Below are 12669 nucleotides of genomic sequence, written 5' to 3'. Positions count from 1 at the left end.
GAGGTTCCTTATTGCATATCTTGGAGATGGAAGAGGATGTATTCAACAAACGACAGAAAACTGTGATCAAAAGCCTGTGAAATTGACAAAGCAAACCTTTTTTTTTTTCAGTTTCTCCCTTATCTTACCTCATTCTATCACTCTGTTTGATCCAAAAAGGTTACAGTGTTCAAAGAAGAGTTTGTTGTATGATAGATTTTTTGTAATAAAAAATCAAACAGTGAGAGCACACATTTCGCACCAGTCCATCCACATCGCTGTTCCTTCTAATTGCCATTGGTGGAGTCTCTAAAACCCTTCAAATCTCCTCAACCTAAAAATGTATGTGAGATGTGTATACTTTGCCTCACAATTTGTTTTAATTCTACTCTAGAAACCATTTGAGCTACTGAGAGGGATATGAAATAGCCTAACTGTGCGCTGTTTTGGTTTCTGTCCAAGCTGGATGTCAGACTTCCCTTTTAAAAAAACGGTTCTTATCCTATTTATTGTATGCATAATTGCATACATGAATTCATGTATAAAATTAATTACTGTGTGTTTATTATTGGCAAAAAAAAGTCAAAAGTTTACTTTAAATAACCTACCTGCTTTGGCGTCTTGTGAAGGTGGGCTTTGAAAACGAGTCTCTTATTTAAGGGGAAGTTCTTGTAATCAGTAACCAGCAGTCATGGCCATGTGAGGAGTGTTCACTGAAGTGCTCTGACCTTTTAGCCTAATTTAAACATCCATTTCACATGTTTATGTCGCCACCAACGGTAGATGGATTCGTCGTTGGAGAGCTCCACTTCATCGAACGGTACCCCGGTGCGCTGTTGTCGTACCTGCAAGATAATTGTGATTGGAGATGCCGGTGTCGGTAAGACCTGTCTCACTCACCGCTTCTGCACTGGACAGTTTCCCAGCAGAACGGAGGCTACAATTGGGGTGGATTTTCGTGAGAAACTTCTTGACATAGAAGGCGAGAAAATCAAAGTAAGACTTTCACTCTACGGTATTTTGTTTTATTGTGAAACACGTTTATATTCTGAGCATTTTACAAAATGTTGTTTGGATGCATAAAGCTAATTTAGGCAGTGCAATATTAGTCGGTTATCTCAAATCATCGCTTCTTTCGAAAAGCTGATTTAAAGGGGAAAAGCCAATTCAGCAGTAATTGCGTAATCTCAACATCTCTTGGCTATAAAGGTTTTCTACTTGTTACTGAAGGGTAATTTTGTGTTTTTAGGTTATGAACATTATCAGAGCGTTTAATTTGTAGCAATATGATTAAATTCACTTTTCATCCTATAAAAACCTAAGTACACACATTTACTCTTAATTCGTTTAAATGAATAAATTGGACTTTGAAATAGACGTTTACTTAGTGACTTATCTGTTAACTGAATAGTTTGGATTTCCCAGATCTGTTGTCTGTTAAATTTTCTTTAGTTCTTCTTGATATGGTAAGTGGTAGATTTCTTGCTTGTGATTCCCATTGAGGAACTAGAGCAAAACGTGGGATTTCACCGTGTTGTTGACATCTTTTTTAAACTTTAAAATGAGGAATTAGAATAGGTCCTACGCAGTAACAGATCTGCTTTAAAGATAACAATTTACATTCGGTGTCTAAGAACAAAATAGTTAAGATTGTCATTTAAGCAGACCATGCTTATTTTAGGAGCTAGACTTGACCCGTACATTGCCATTGAAGTCAATGCAGCGCTATGTTGGCGTTTATGAAAACTATTCTCAGGTCAGGCAGATATAATTAGGAGACTCAATTTCAGTTTTCAGTATTTCTGTAGCTCTGGTAAACCATGGCAAGGTCATGAGTTCAATTTTCAGTAAACAGGTTTACTTACACCTTGTAGAATCTGCAAAATGTTAATTATTTTATCAAAACGAGGGATCATACAAAATTCATGTTTTTTTTTTTTTTTTATTTAGTACTAACCTGAATAAGATATTTCATAGATATTTCATAAAAGATGTTTACATACACTCTTAAAAATAAAGGTGCTTCACGATGCCATAGAAGAACCTTTTTGTCTAAATTGGTTCTATAAATAACCTTTCACAAAAAGGTTCTTCGTGACAAATAAGGTTCTTCAGATTATAAAAAGGTAAGCAAGAAATGGTTATTTAAAGAACCTTTGACTGAATGGTTCTTCTATGGCATTGCTTGAAGCACCTTTATTTTTAAGAGTGTATAGTCCACAAGAGAAAATAATAGTTGGATTTAAAAGAAAAAAATGACCCTGTTTGAAAGTTTACATACATTTGATTCTGTAATATTGTTACCTGAATGGTCCACAGCTGTGGATCCACAGATACATAGTTGTTTATGAGTCCCTTGTTTGTCCTAAAGAATTAAACTGCCTGCTTTTCTTCAGAAAAATTCTTCAGGTCCCACAAATGATTTGCTTTTTCACCATCTTTGTGTCTTTAAACCCTTTCCAACAATGACTGTATGATTTTGAGATCCATCTTTTCACTCTAAGGACAACTAAGGGACTCATATGCAACTATTACAGAATGCTCACTGGTGCTTCAGAAGGAAACACAATGCATTAAGAGTCAGGGGTGTAAACTTTTAAACCGCATAACGATGTGTAAATTCTTCTTATTTGGCCTAAATAGCATATTTTTAGTACTGCACTTCAGAAGCTACAGAAGATACATGTTCCTCAGAAGACAAAATAATTTGAGTTTACCCTGATTTTCACATTCAAAAAGGCTATTAATGCATCGTGTTTCCTTCTCAAGCATCAGGGAGTATTTGAACCTTCTTTGATAGTTGCATATGAGTCCCTCGGTGTGAAAAGATGAATCTCAAAATCATACATTGTTGGAAAGGGTTCAAATACACAAAAATGCTTAAAAAGAATTTGAGAATTTGTGACCTGAAGGATTCCACTAAAGAAAAAACAACAACTGTGGATCATTCAGGTAACAACACAGTATTAAGAATCAAGTGCATGTAAACTTTTGAACAGGGTCATTTTTATAAATTCAACTATTATTTTTTTCTTTGTGGACTATGTAAAAATCTTTAATGTGAAATATCTCAGGTCAGCACTAAATAAAAAATCACATGCATTTTGTCTGATCCCTCTTATTTTGCTAAAATAATTTACATTTTGCAGATTCTGCAAGGTGAATGTAAACTTTTGACTTCAACTGTTTGTGTACAAAACTATAAATCTCATATAATTCATTTTCTGTCTCTCTTCAGGTACAGCTGTGGGACACGGCTGGTCAGGAGCGTTTCCGTAAAAGCATGGTGCAGCACTACTATCGCAATGTGCACGGAATTGTCTTTGTCTTCGATGTCTCTAACCCCAACAGTTTCTGCAATCTTCCCATGTGGATGGATGAGTGCCGCCAGCACTCTCTTGGCCCGGATATACCCCGTGCCCTCGTTTGCAACAAATTCGATCTAGTCACGTCGATGACTGCTTCTGTGTTAATCGATCAGGCTCGACATTTGGCTGAAGTTCACGGAATGTCTTTTTATCTTACTTCAGCCAAAGGTCGCAAAGGGGACCCATTAGACACCATCTTTGTGGCACTGGCACAGAGGCTGAAGATTCAGAGAAGGGAAAGTGTCAACGAATTAATGTTACAGTGCAGATCTGAAAGCTTCAAAATTCCAGCAGGAGTCATAACAGCACAAGAGAGCAAGAAGAAATGGGCCTGTATCTGCTGACAGATGCTTGAACATAAGAGTTATGTGCTTGATTCAGCATGTCCACTAAAAGAGGCACTGTAAATAATGGTATGCACTTTAAGAAAAACAGGTCAGTGGTTGTGTCTCAGTGTGTGATGGCATAAAGGCTGGTTTAAATGCCAATTGCCATTTGGATCTTTATAGACATCTGACTCTGTTGGTTTGGTTGACAACATAATCCGTATGAAGTAATGAATTATAATGAAACAAGAATGAATTTGATTTAATTTCCAGTTTCTTTAGGGTTTTAAAATAGTTGCTGTTGATTTTCATCCTTAAACTTTTGGCAGGAAACAGCCAGCGTCACTTCTTGTAAAGAATAATGTTGGCTATTACATAAGGTTGATAGTTATCAGTGTAACAGATGTTCAATTTTCAACCCTTTGCTTTATCCTGGATTTATGAGACTAATGTGACGTTTTTTTCGTGATAGCTCAGTCTTCACTTGTACTTGCTGTTCTTTGTGCTGTCATATGTCTAGGCTATAGTGACTAACCACATCCACGTAACCCAATTTAAATATAGTTTTTATAGAGGTAACAGTGTTTGTATGATTCAATAAACAAAATAAAAAGGTCTTGTTCTATTTTGGCTCTTTGTTCTTTTTCTGCTTTCAACATTCTACCTAAATTACTTGATGATTGTGAATCAGTATTATTATAATGCTTTATTTTCCTAAAGGAGAAGTTCACTTCCAGAAGATTTCACAGATAATTTATTCACCCCTTCGTCATCCAAGACGTTCATGTCTTTCCTTCTTCAGTCATAAAGAAAATGTTTTTTGAGGAAAACGTTTCAGGATTTCTCTCCATATAGTGGACTTATATGGTGCCTGTGAGTTTGAACTTCTAAAATGCAGATTTAAAGGACTCTAAATGATCCCAGTGAGGGGTCTTATCTAGCGAAACGATCTGTTGTTTTCTAAAAAAAACAATGACAATTTATGTACCTTTTAACCTCAAATGCTCGTCTTGTCTAGCTCTGCATGTACTCTGTGTATTCCAGTTCAAGACAGTTAGGGTATGTTGAAAAACTCCCATCTCATTTTCTCCTTCAACTTTAAAGGGGTCATCGGTTGCAAAACTAACTTTTCCATGTTGTTTGAACATTAATGTGTGTTGGCAGTTTGTGTACACAACCACCCTACAGTAATAGAAATCCACCTAGTGGTATTTTTTTAATCTTTAAAAGTAATATCCCCTTTTTAAAATCAGTTCATTCTAAGCTTCTTGTCGTTGTGACAAAACACATTTGATTGACATTAGCGTCTTGCATATGCATCTATCTTTATGCAAATTGTTCCTGATGCAGCTTCACCCACAGCAGAAGTGAGTATACGTGTTTTTATGTATCTTTGCAAATGGCCTTTTTTTAATAATGTGCTTGTTGGCAAGTTTCGCCGATAAATGCGGCTAAAGTAAACATAATCACAGAGAGGGGCAGGGTGAGCAGAGCTCAGTGGCATTTAAAGGGGCCATGTCTTAAAATGAGCTGACATTTTGCAGAGCTGATTTTGACAAGGTAAAAGGGTGTTTTTTTTTACACTACTATTGAGAATCTTTAACCAAAGCATATTAGAGACTTTTTATTAAGACCCTAAAGAATCATATGAACTTGTGAAAATGGGCATCCGATTTCCCCTTTAAAATTGTCCTGTTTTACCTTTTTTGTAAAGGGTTTTTTGGGTCGGTCCTTCTGCAGTGATGTACACTCTCAAAAATAAAGATGCTTCACGATGCCATAGAAGAACCCTTTTTGTCTAAATGGTTCCATAAAGAACCTTTAACATCTGAAGAACCTTTCTGTTTTACACAAGATTCTCTGTAATGAAAGAAAGTTCTTCAGATTATAAAAAGGTAAGGAAAAGATGCTTCTCTAAAGAACTTTTGACGGAATGGTTCTTTGTGGAACCAAAAATGATTCTTTTATGGCATCGCTGTGAAGAACCTTTTAAAGCACTTTTATTTTTAGGAGTGTAGGACAATTTTAAAGTTGGATGAGAAAAAAAGAAAGAGTTTTTTGACTGACCCTAACTGTATTGAACCGGAATACACATAGTAAACACAGAGCTATACAATTTGAGCATTTGAGGTTAAAAAGAAAATAAATTGTCAATTTCTTTTTAGATAACCAATCATTTCATTAGATGAGACCAATTTTGACAAGTCTGCTGTTTTCCCGTGGAATTGGGCTTTTATCTCCCGGAAATGCGATTGATAGAGTTTTGGGCGTGTTTTGAGTAGTAATTTGGTGGGTTTTGTTGTGAAAACTTGGCAACCCTGTATAAGACCCTTCTTCTCTCGCTGAGATAGTGTACAGTCGTGGCCAAAAGTTTTGAGAATGACACAAATATTAGTTTTCACAAAGTTTGCTGCTAAACTGGTTTTAGTTCTTTGTTTCAGTTGTTTCTGTGATGTACTGAAATATAATTACAAGCACTTCATACGTTTCAAAGGCTTTTATTGACAATTACATGACATTTGTGCAAAGAGTTAGTATTTACAGTGTTGGCCCTTCTTTTTCAGGACCTCTGCAATTCGACTGGGCAAGTTCTCCACCCACCTCTTGAGGATTAACCACAAGTTCTCAATGGGATTAAGATCTGGGGAGTTTCCAGGCCATGGACCCAAAATTTCAACGTTTTGGTCCCAGAGCCACTTAGTTATCACTTTTGCCTTATGGCACGGTGCTCCATCGTGCTGGAAAATGCATTGTTCTTCACCAAACTGTTGTTGGATTGTTGGAAGAAGTTGCTGTTGGAGGGTGTTTTGGTACCATTCTTTATTCATGGCTGTGTTTTTGGGTAAAATTGAGTGAGCCCACTCCCTTGGATGAGAAGCAACCCCACAAATGAATGGTCTCAGGATGCTTTACTGTTGGCATGACACAGGACTGATGGTAGCACTCACCTTTTCTTCTCCGGACAAGCCTTTTTCCAGACAATCGGAAAGAGGCTTCATCGGAGAATATGACTTTGCCCCAGTCCTCAGCAGTCCATTCGCCATACTTTTTGCAGAAGATCAATCTGTCCCTGATGTTTTTTTTGGAGAGAAGTGGCTTCTTTGCTGCCCTTCTTGACACCAGGCCATCTTCCAAAAGTCTTGGCCTCACTGTGCGTGCAGATGCGCTCACACCTGCCTGCTGCCATTCCTGAGCAAGCTCTGCACTGGTGGCACTCCGATCCCGCAGCTGAATCCTCTTTAGGAGACGATCCTGGCGATTGCTGGACTTTCTTGGACGCCCTGAAGCCTTCTTAACAATGCAGTGGAAAGTTTTTTTTTCGGGATTAAGTTAATTTTCATGGCAAAGAAGGACTATGCAATTCATCTGATCACTCTTCATAACATTCTGGAGTATATGCAAATTGCTATTATAAAAACTTAAGCAGCAACTTTTCCAATTTCCAATATTTATGTAATTCTCAAAACTTTTGGCCACGACTGTAGAGCCATTTAAAACAGCATTTAAAGTGCATTTTGGAAGTTCAAACTCACGGACACCATAGAAGCTCACTATATGGAGAGTAATCATGTAATGTTTTCCTCAAAAAAAAAAAAAAAAATCTTCACAACTGAAGAAAGAAAGACATGAACATCTTGGATGATGAGGGGGACGAATTTCTCCTTTAACCCTTGTGCTGTGTTGAAAGTCCTATACCTAATTTGGTTTTGCTGGTCGAAAAATGTTTCCTCTCATTATGCTATTATCACCAAATCTTGGGTTCAATCTAATAATATAGCAATCATATTATTACATTTAGTTATATATGTGTACATTAGTACATTATATATGTGTGTGTGTGTGTGTGTGTGTGTGTGTGTGTGTGTGTGTGTGTGTGTGTGTGTGTGTGTGTAAAATAGTATACTTTGTCCTAGAGGGCTGATGTCCTGCAGTTAAACTCAAACTTGCCTCCACACACCTGGAAGTATCAAGTATACCTAAGACCTTTATTAGCTGGTTTAGGTGTGTTTGATTGTTGGGTTGGAGCTAAATTCTGTAAGACACCGGCTCTCGAGAACTGAGTTTGGTGACCCCTGATATAGCACTATAGATTGTCTCCTATCATAATAAATAAAAAAAATATAGTTCATGTAAAGTTGTTACATCAGATTGCCTCAAGATGGTGTTCTCTCACCATACCTGTTTGGAGCTTATACTGTATGCCAACTCATAAAATGTTGATGGTACTTTGGATACAGTTTTTGTACTTTACAATCTAATCTAATCACAATCTCACACCATTTGAACTGTGCTGATCGAGATTCACCAGAATGTTTGGTATCATGTTTTGATAATATACTTATTTATTGGTTGTTAATGTATATATATATATTTTTTTATTATTGCATGCATTTCATAACATGGTCCATGTAGCCATTTATTATGTTCAAAACAACTTGTAATGTGATTATTGTTGCATCTATAAGTTCTGATTCAGTTGGTGACATTTGTGCTATTTAGACACCCGCTTCGAACGTTATCACTCGATTGAATGGGCGTTATCAGTGGTTATCAGCTGATAGATATGGGCCAGTAGGGGCCTGCTGCGCCTACTGGTAGGCTCAGAAGGCTGTTATCATCCATCCACATGGTTAATCAGCGATACTAATAGAGAAGACTCCAGATCCAGTCCCAGAGGAATCCAGCTCACCGGTAATCAGAAATCTATTGGATGACGCGGGAACGTCGCGGTCGCGCAGTTTTTCCGGTTGATATTTTCAGGTAAGATCATTGAAATGAGCATAAACTGTAATTAATTAGTCAATAAGCCACAACAATACAGAAAATGTGTTTTAAGGTGGTGTGACATGAGTGTTGACATGAAATAACCGTTTTGCAATTGCATTTGTAAACGTTATATATTACGTTATAAGCCTGTCCTTACTTTATATGATTTATGTGAGCATTAGCGTTGCTAATTAGCATGTTTTTCATTTGTCTGAAGCTAATGGGGAAATAGTTTACTAGTTAAACGCAAAATTAGCCTGTAAAAATTTTAAAAACTTATTTGTAAAGACTTATTTTTTGCTTATTGCATATATTGTGTCACTGAAGCTATATCATACTCATATTCAGTGAAACATTCAAACCCAAGACGTATTTTATGGCTCTTTGGTATGTTTGGAATCTTCACTATAATTTAAAATAAAGCTTGACTGCATTTGATCCCACATGAGGAAGCTTACAATTACATTTCATGCAAAAGATGAACACTGGCAATGTATTAGAAGTAAATAGACTGTGGTGTCTCTGTGTGTCACATATATTGCTGTCCTCAACATTGAACTTGAAAAATAAAACCCAAAGTCACAGGTCTGCCTGCCTGTGAAACATTAATATCTCTTTACCTAATTTTTTTTTCTCCATTTACCATTTCCAGCAAGTTGCAAAGGAGTTCTGTGGTAAGTTTCTTTTATTACTTCCATGCATTATGTCTATGTTGAACAATCCAAAATTGGTTTTGGGCTGTTTAGAGAGAGGGCCCATTCACAAATCTGTCTGTGCAAGTTTCTCTCTGTTTATGTTTTAGGTTAAAGATGGCTCAGAGAGGTAAGCCTTACACAGTTGCTAATCTAGAAGCATTAGACAAGTGTGTCCGAGAACGATGGTATGATCTGCAACACTGTTTTTTTTATTACTGATTTATTACTGACTAGCTTTTTCTTTCTTTGTTTTTATTCAACAAGAGAGAACGCACATTAATGAAAAGCAAAGGGAGACCTTGATTTCTTTTTTTAAGGAGGGAATGAAGCATGTCGGCTCACCCTTAATAGCAAGAGCTGCATCAGCTACGTGTTTGGACACCAGTGTCATAGAAGTAAGGTTTACTTTAGTGCCACACTAACAATCAACGTGTCAAATAAATATAGCATTCTAAAGAACTGCTTGTATAAATTAAGTGTTTTGTTAAAATTCAGTTTAATTGGTCTAATACAGGGGTGCTCAATCCTGTTCCTGGAGATCTACCATCCTACAAAGTTCAGCTCCAACCCTGATCAAACACACCTGAACCAGCTAAATAATCTCTTAGGTAGCACTTGATAATTGCAGACATCGGTGTTGGAGCAGGGCTGGAACTAAAGTCTACAGGTAGGTAGATCTCCAGGAACATGATTAAGCACCCCTGGTCTAATACTTTTGTTATTTTTTTCTTTTTCAGAACTGGATCGGTAATTACAAAAGATCCATAATTACAAAAGCTACCTCTGAGCCCCGGCCAGCAAAGGCCAGAGTTCATATCAGAGAGCTGTCACCTTACAATCTTTTTTGTAGAGATGTATTGAGAAACAAAGGTGAGAGACAATATTTAACAGATGCTTTCAATTGTTGAACTAAATGGTTTGTTGTTGTACATAGCAGCCCTGTTTACATCAGGGCTTTACAAGGGTTACAAGTTGCATTCATCAGTGTAAGACTGCTGTGTGTCTTAAAAAGAATCATCAGGTCATCAACTTTACATGTTATCTTGTTTAAACAGAGTTGTTATAGAGAAATGGGTTTCACAACCCAAGTAAATTAGTGTGTTGGACAGATTGTCATTGTATGAATTTACTTTAAAAAAAAGACATGCTGACTCTAAAGTAATACGTTTTCTGTGCAACTATTTTTTCCTTAGGCACAATGAATGATATCAAGGGCAGGTGGGCCACATTGGGGGAAGATGAAAAAAATAAATACATTGAAGAGGCAGCAGCACTGAGGGCACATGGGCAGGCCCTTAGCCCTGAAATGAGGGACGCCCGAATTAAAATGCACCTTAAGAAGCTAAAGTTAGAGGTTTGGATAGAGGCTTCATTTGCTTGGCATTAGTGGTATTATTAGAGTATTCGATGCAAGAATGATGTGAAAGCAATTGTGATGTGAGCAGAACAGTTTGACAGACAACTGGATTGTTTATCTGTAGATTTTTTTTTATATAATTTCAAATTAATTCTTATCAAATACATATTCCAGCTGATTTTTGTTTAAAGGCTATCAACATTAAATATTTTCACATTGAAGAAATTGTCAAAGGCTCATACCACCCTCTCAAACTAAATTCCTACTGGTTAAGCTGGTCTATTCAGATCAAGGTGGTCAATTGAAGCATTAGTAGTCACACATTGCTATGAGTCAAATTATTAGTTGGATATTGGACTCTATGTAAACACAGTTAATGTATAGTTAATGTAACCCTGGTGGTCCCTGACCACTTATTTGCTACGTGTGACAACACTGTTTTCATATATTGCCGAACCCTGTAATGAGCTGTTCCTTTAGTGTGTGTTGGATTTTTAAAAGTAGGTTTTGTCTATTTTGTGTTTAATCAATTATATTTCTATTTTTTGTGGTTGTCTTGTTTATCTTAATATTGTAAAGGTGTCCAAGCTTGAGGATTTGGGTGTGGAAACAGCCATTTTGTCATTTGACCGCCAAAAATCCAGCTTAGAGGTGTATGAACTAAGCAGCAAAGGAGCCACTGATTTCCTTGACTCAACGGACACAGTGAACAACTTTGCACTGCATTTCAAAGGTATTGCTTATGAAAATCCACAGAAATGGACACAGGCCCGTAATAGTGTGAATATACATAATACAGTTTTATGAAATTAATTGTTGTCTGTTGTTACATCTTTAGCCAGCTCCTCAGCCATAACACCCAGTACTAAAGATCAAGTCAGTGTGCTGGTAGGAAAAGTGCAAGATCTGTTCAACCAAAAATATAGTAAGTGTATGTTCAAATACTTTTAAAGCTGATGTAAAGAAACTGCTTATCTTGATAACCTAATATGCCTTCATGAATCCATGGCATTATTATCAAATAAATAAATAATTTATCTAATGTGCTCATCAACCAATAGATTATGACACCTTACCAGAATGAATGTTTGCAGCTAGAGGGGAGAGTCACAATTATCCAGCTGTGTAACTTTGTGTAACATGTGCATACATGTGTGTTTGTGTGTTTGTGTTTGTGTGTGTGTGTGTGTGTGTGTGTGTGTGTGTGTGTGTGTGTGTGTGTGTGTGTGTGTGTGTGTGTGTGTGTGTGTGTGTACCTGGTATTCATCACGTTGCGGGGACCAAATGTCCCCACAAGGATAGGAATACCAGTAGATTTTGACCTTGTGGGGACATTTCTCAGGTCCCCATGAGGAAACAGGCTTATAAATCATGCACAATGAGTTTTTTTGATGAAGTAAAAGTATGCACAATCTCCTGTGAGGGCTAGGTTTAGGTGTAGGGTAGGTGTAGGGCCATAGAAAGTACGGTTTGTACAGTATAAAAACCATTACGCCTATGGAATGTCCCCATAAAACGTGTGTGTGTGTGCCTGTGTCTTTCAGAGGAGGCTGGAGGTACTGGAAGGCTCCCCTACCAGTCCCTGGTGAATCAGGGCATGACCATACAAGTTGCTGGACTGCCCAACAGCCTTACCCTCAAGAAGCCTTCCTTTTATGGAAGAAACCAATTGGAAGCCATTTTGAAAGCTGCTGAGGGGATTTCATTTAAAATAAGTAAGTGACATCACCAGTGGTTGTGTTTCTCCACTTGTGTTTTGGCAGACCATTTGTCTCTATGCAAAGTGGGGAAAATAAGTTAACTAAAGAATATGTGAGTCTTTGTATAGTGCTGGGCCATTGCATCTCTATCTGTCCCTTCACCCCAATTGGTCGAGGCGGATGGTCGCCCACCCTGAGCCGTGGTTCTGCTTGAGGTTTTTTCCTCTTAAAAGGAAGTTTTTCTTTGCCTCTGTCACCAAGTGCTTACTCATGTTGGGTCTTTGTTAAAGGATTAGTTCACTTTTAAATTAAAATTTCCTGATAATTTACTCACCCACATGTCATCCAAGATGTCCATGTCCTTCTTTCTTTAGTCGAAAAGAAAATAAGGTTTTTGATGAAAAACCCTTAATAGTGGACTTCAACAGACCCCAAACGGTTGAAGGTCAAAATTACAATTTCAGTGCAGCTTCAAAG

The 12669-nt window shown here is 37.3% G+C and overlaps 2 protein-coding genes across 2 annotated transcripts; both read left to right on the top strand.

Annotated features, from left to right (window-relative positions):
• Nucleotides 1-597: 597 nt before the first annotated feature.
• Nucleotides 598-4298, top strand: rab33bb (RAB33B, member RAS oncogene family b). The gene is made up of 2 exons (XM_073843097.1): nucleotides 598-975; nucleotides 3218-4298. Exons 1-2 carry the CDS (start codon nucleotides 763-765, stop codon nucleotides 3689-3691), a joined length of 687 nt encoding a protein of 228 aa, XP_073699198.1. The 5' UTR covers nucleotides 598-762; the 3' UTR covers nucleotides 3692-4298.
• Nucleotides 4299-9249: 4951 nt separating this feature from the next.
• LOC141336860 (uncharacterized) lies at nucleotides 9250-12406 on the top strand. The gene is made up of 8 exons (XM_073842586.1): nucleotides 9250-9262; nucleotides 9370-9530; nucleotides 9873-10005; nucleotides 10329-10489; nucleotides 11072-11225; nucleotides 11331-11417; nucleotides 12037-12207; nucleotides 12321-12406. The coding sequence occupies exons 1-8, from the start codon at nucleotides 9250-9252 to the stop codon at nucleotides 12404-12406; spliced, it is 966 nt and encodes a 321-aa protein (XP_073698687.1).
• Nucleotides 12407-12669: the final 263 nt, after the last annotated feature.

Source organism: Garra rufa, chromosome 6 (assembly GCF_049309525.1).
Source record: "Garra rufa chromosome 6, GarRuf1.0, whole genome shotgun sequence".
Classification (NCBI taxonomy): Eukaryota; Metazoa; Chordata; class Actinopteri; order Cypriniformes; family Cyprinidae; genus Garra; species Garra rufa.
Note: the sequence above shows the minus strand (reverse complement) of the source record. Positions and strands in the feature narration are given on the sequence as shown.

Bases quoted from the DNA above. Each gene is read 5' to 3' on its own strand.
- rab33bb (XM_073843097.1), top strand. From the start codon at position 763: ATGGATTCGTCGTTGGAGAGCTCCACTTCATCGAACGGTACCCCGGTG. The intron at 976-3,217 runs GTAAGACTTTCA...GTCTCTCTTCAG, and splicing joins TAGAAGGCGAGAAAATCAAA to GTACAGCTGTGGGACACGGC.
- LOC141336860 (XM_073842586.1), top strand. The intron at 9,531-9,872 runs GTAAGGTTTACT...TTTCTTTTTCAG, and splicing joins TGGACACCAGTGTCATAGAA to AACTGGATCGGTAATTACAA. The intron at 10,490-11,071 runs GTTTGGATAGAG...AATATTGTAAAG, and splicing joins TTAAGAAGCTAAAGTTAGAG to GTGTCCAAGCTTGAGGATTT.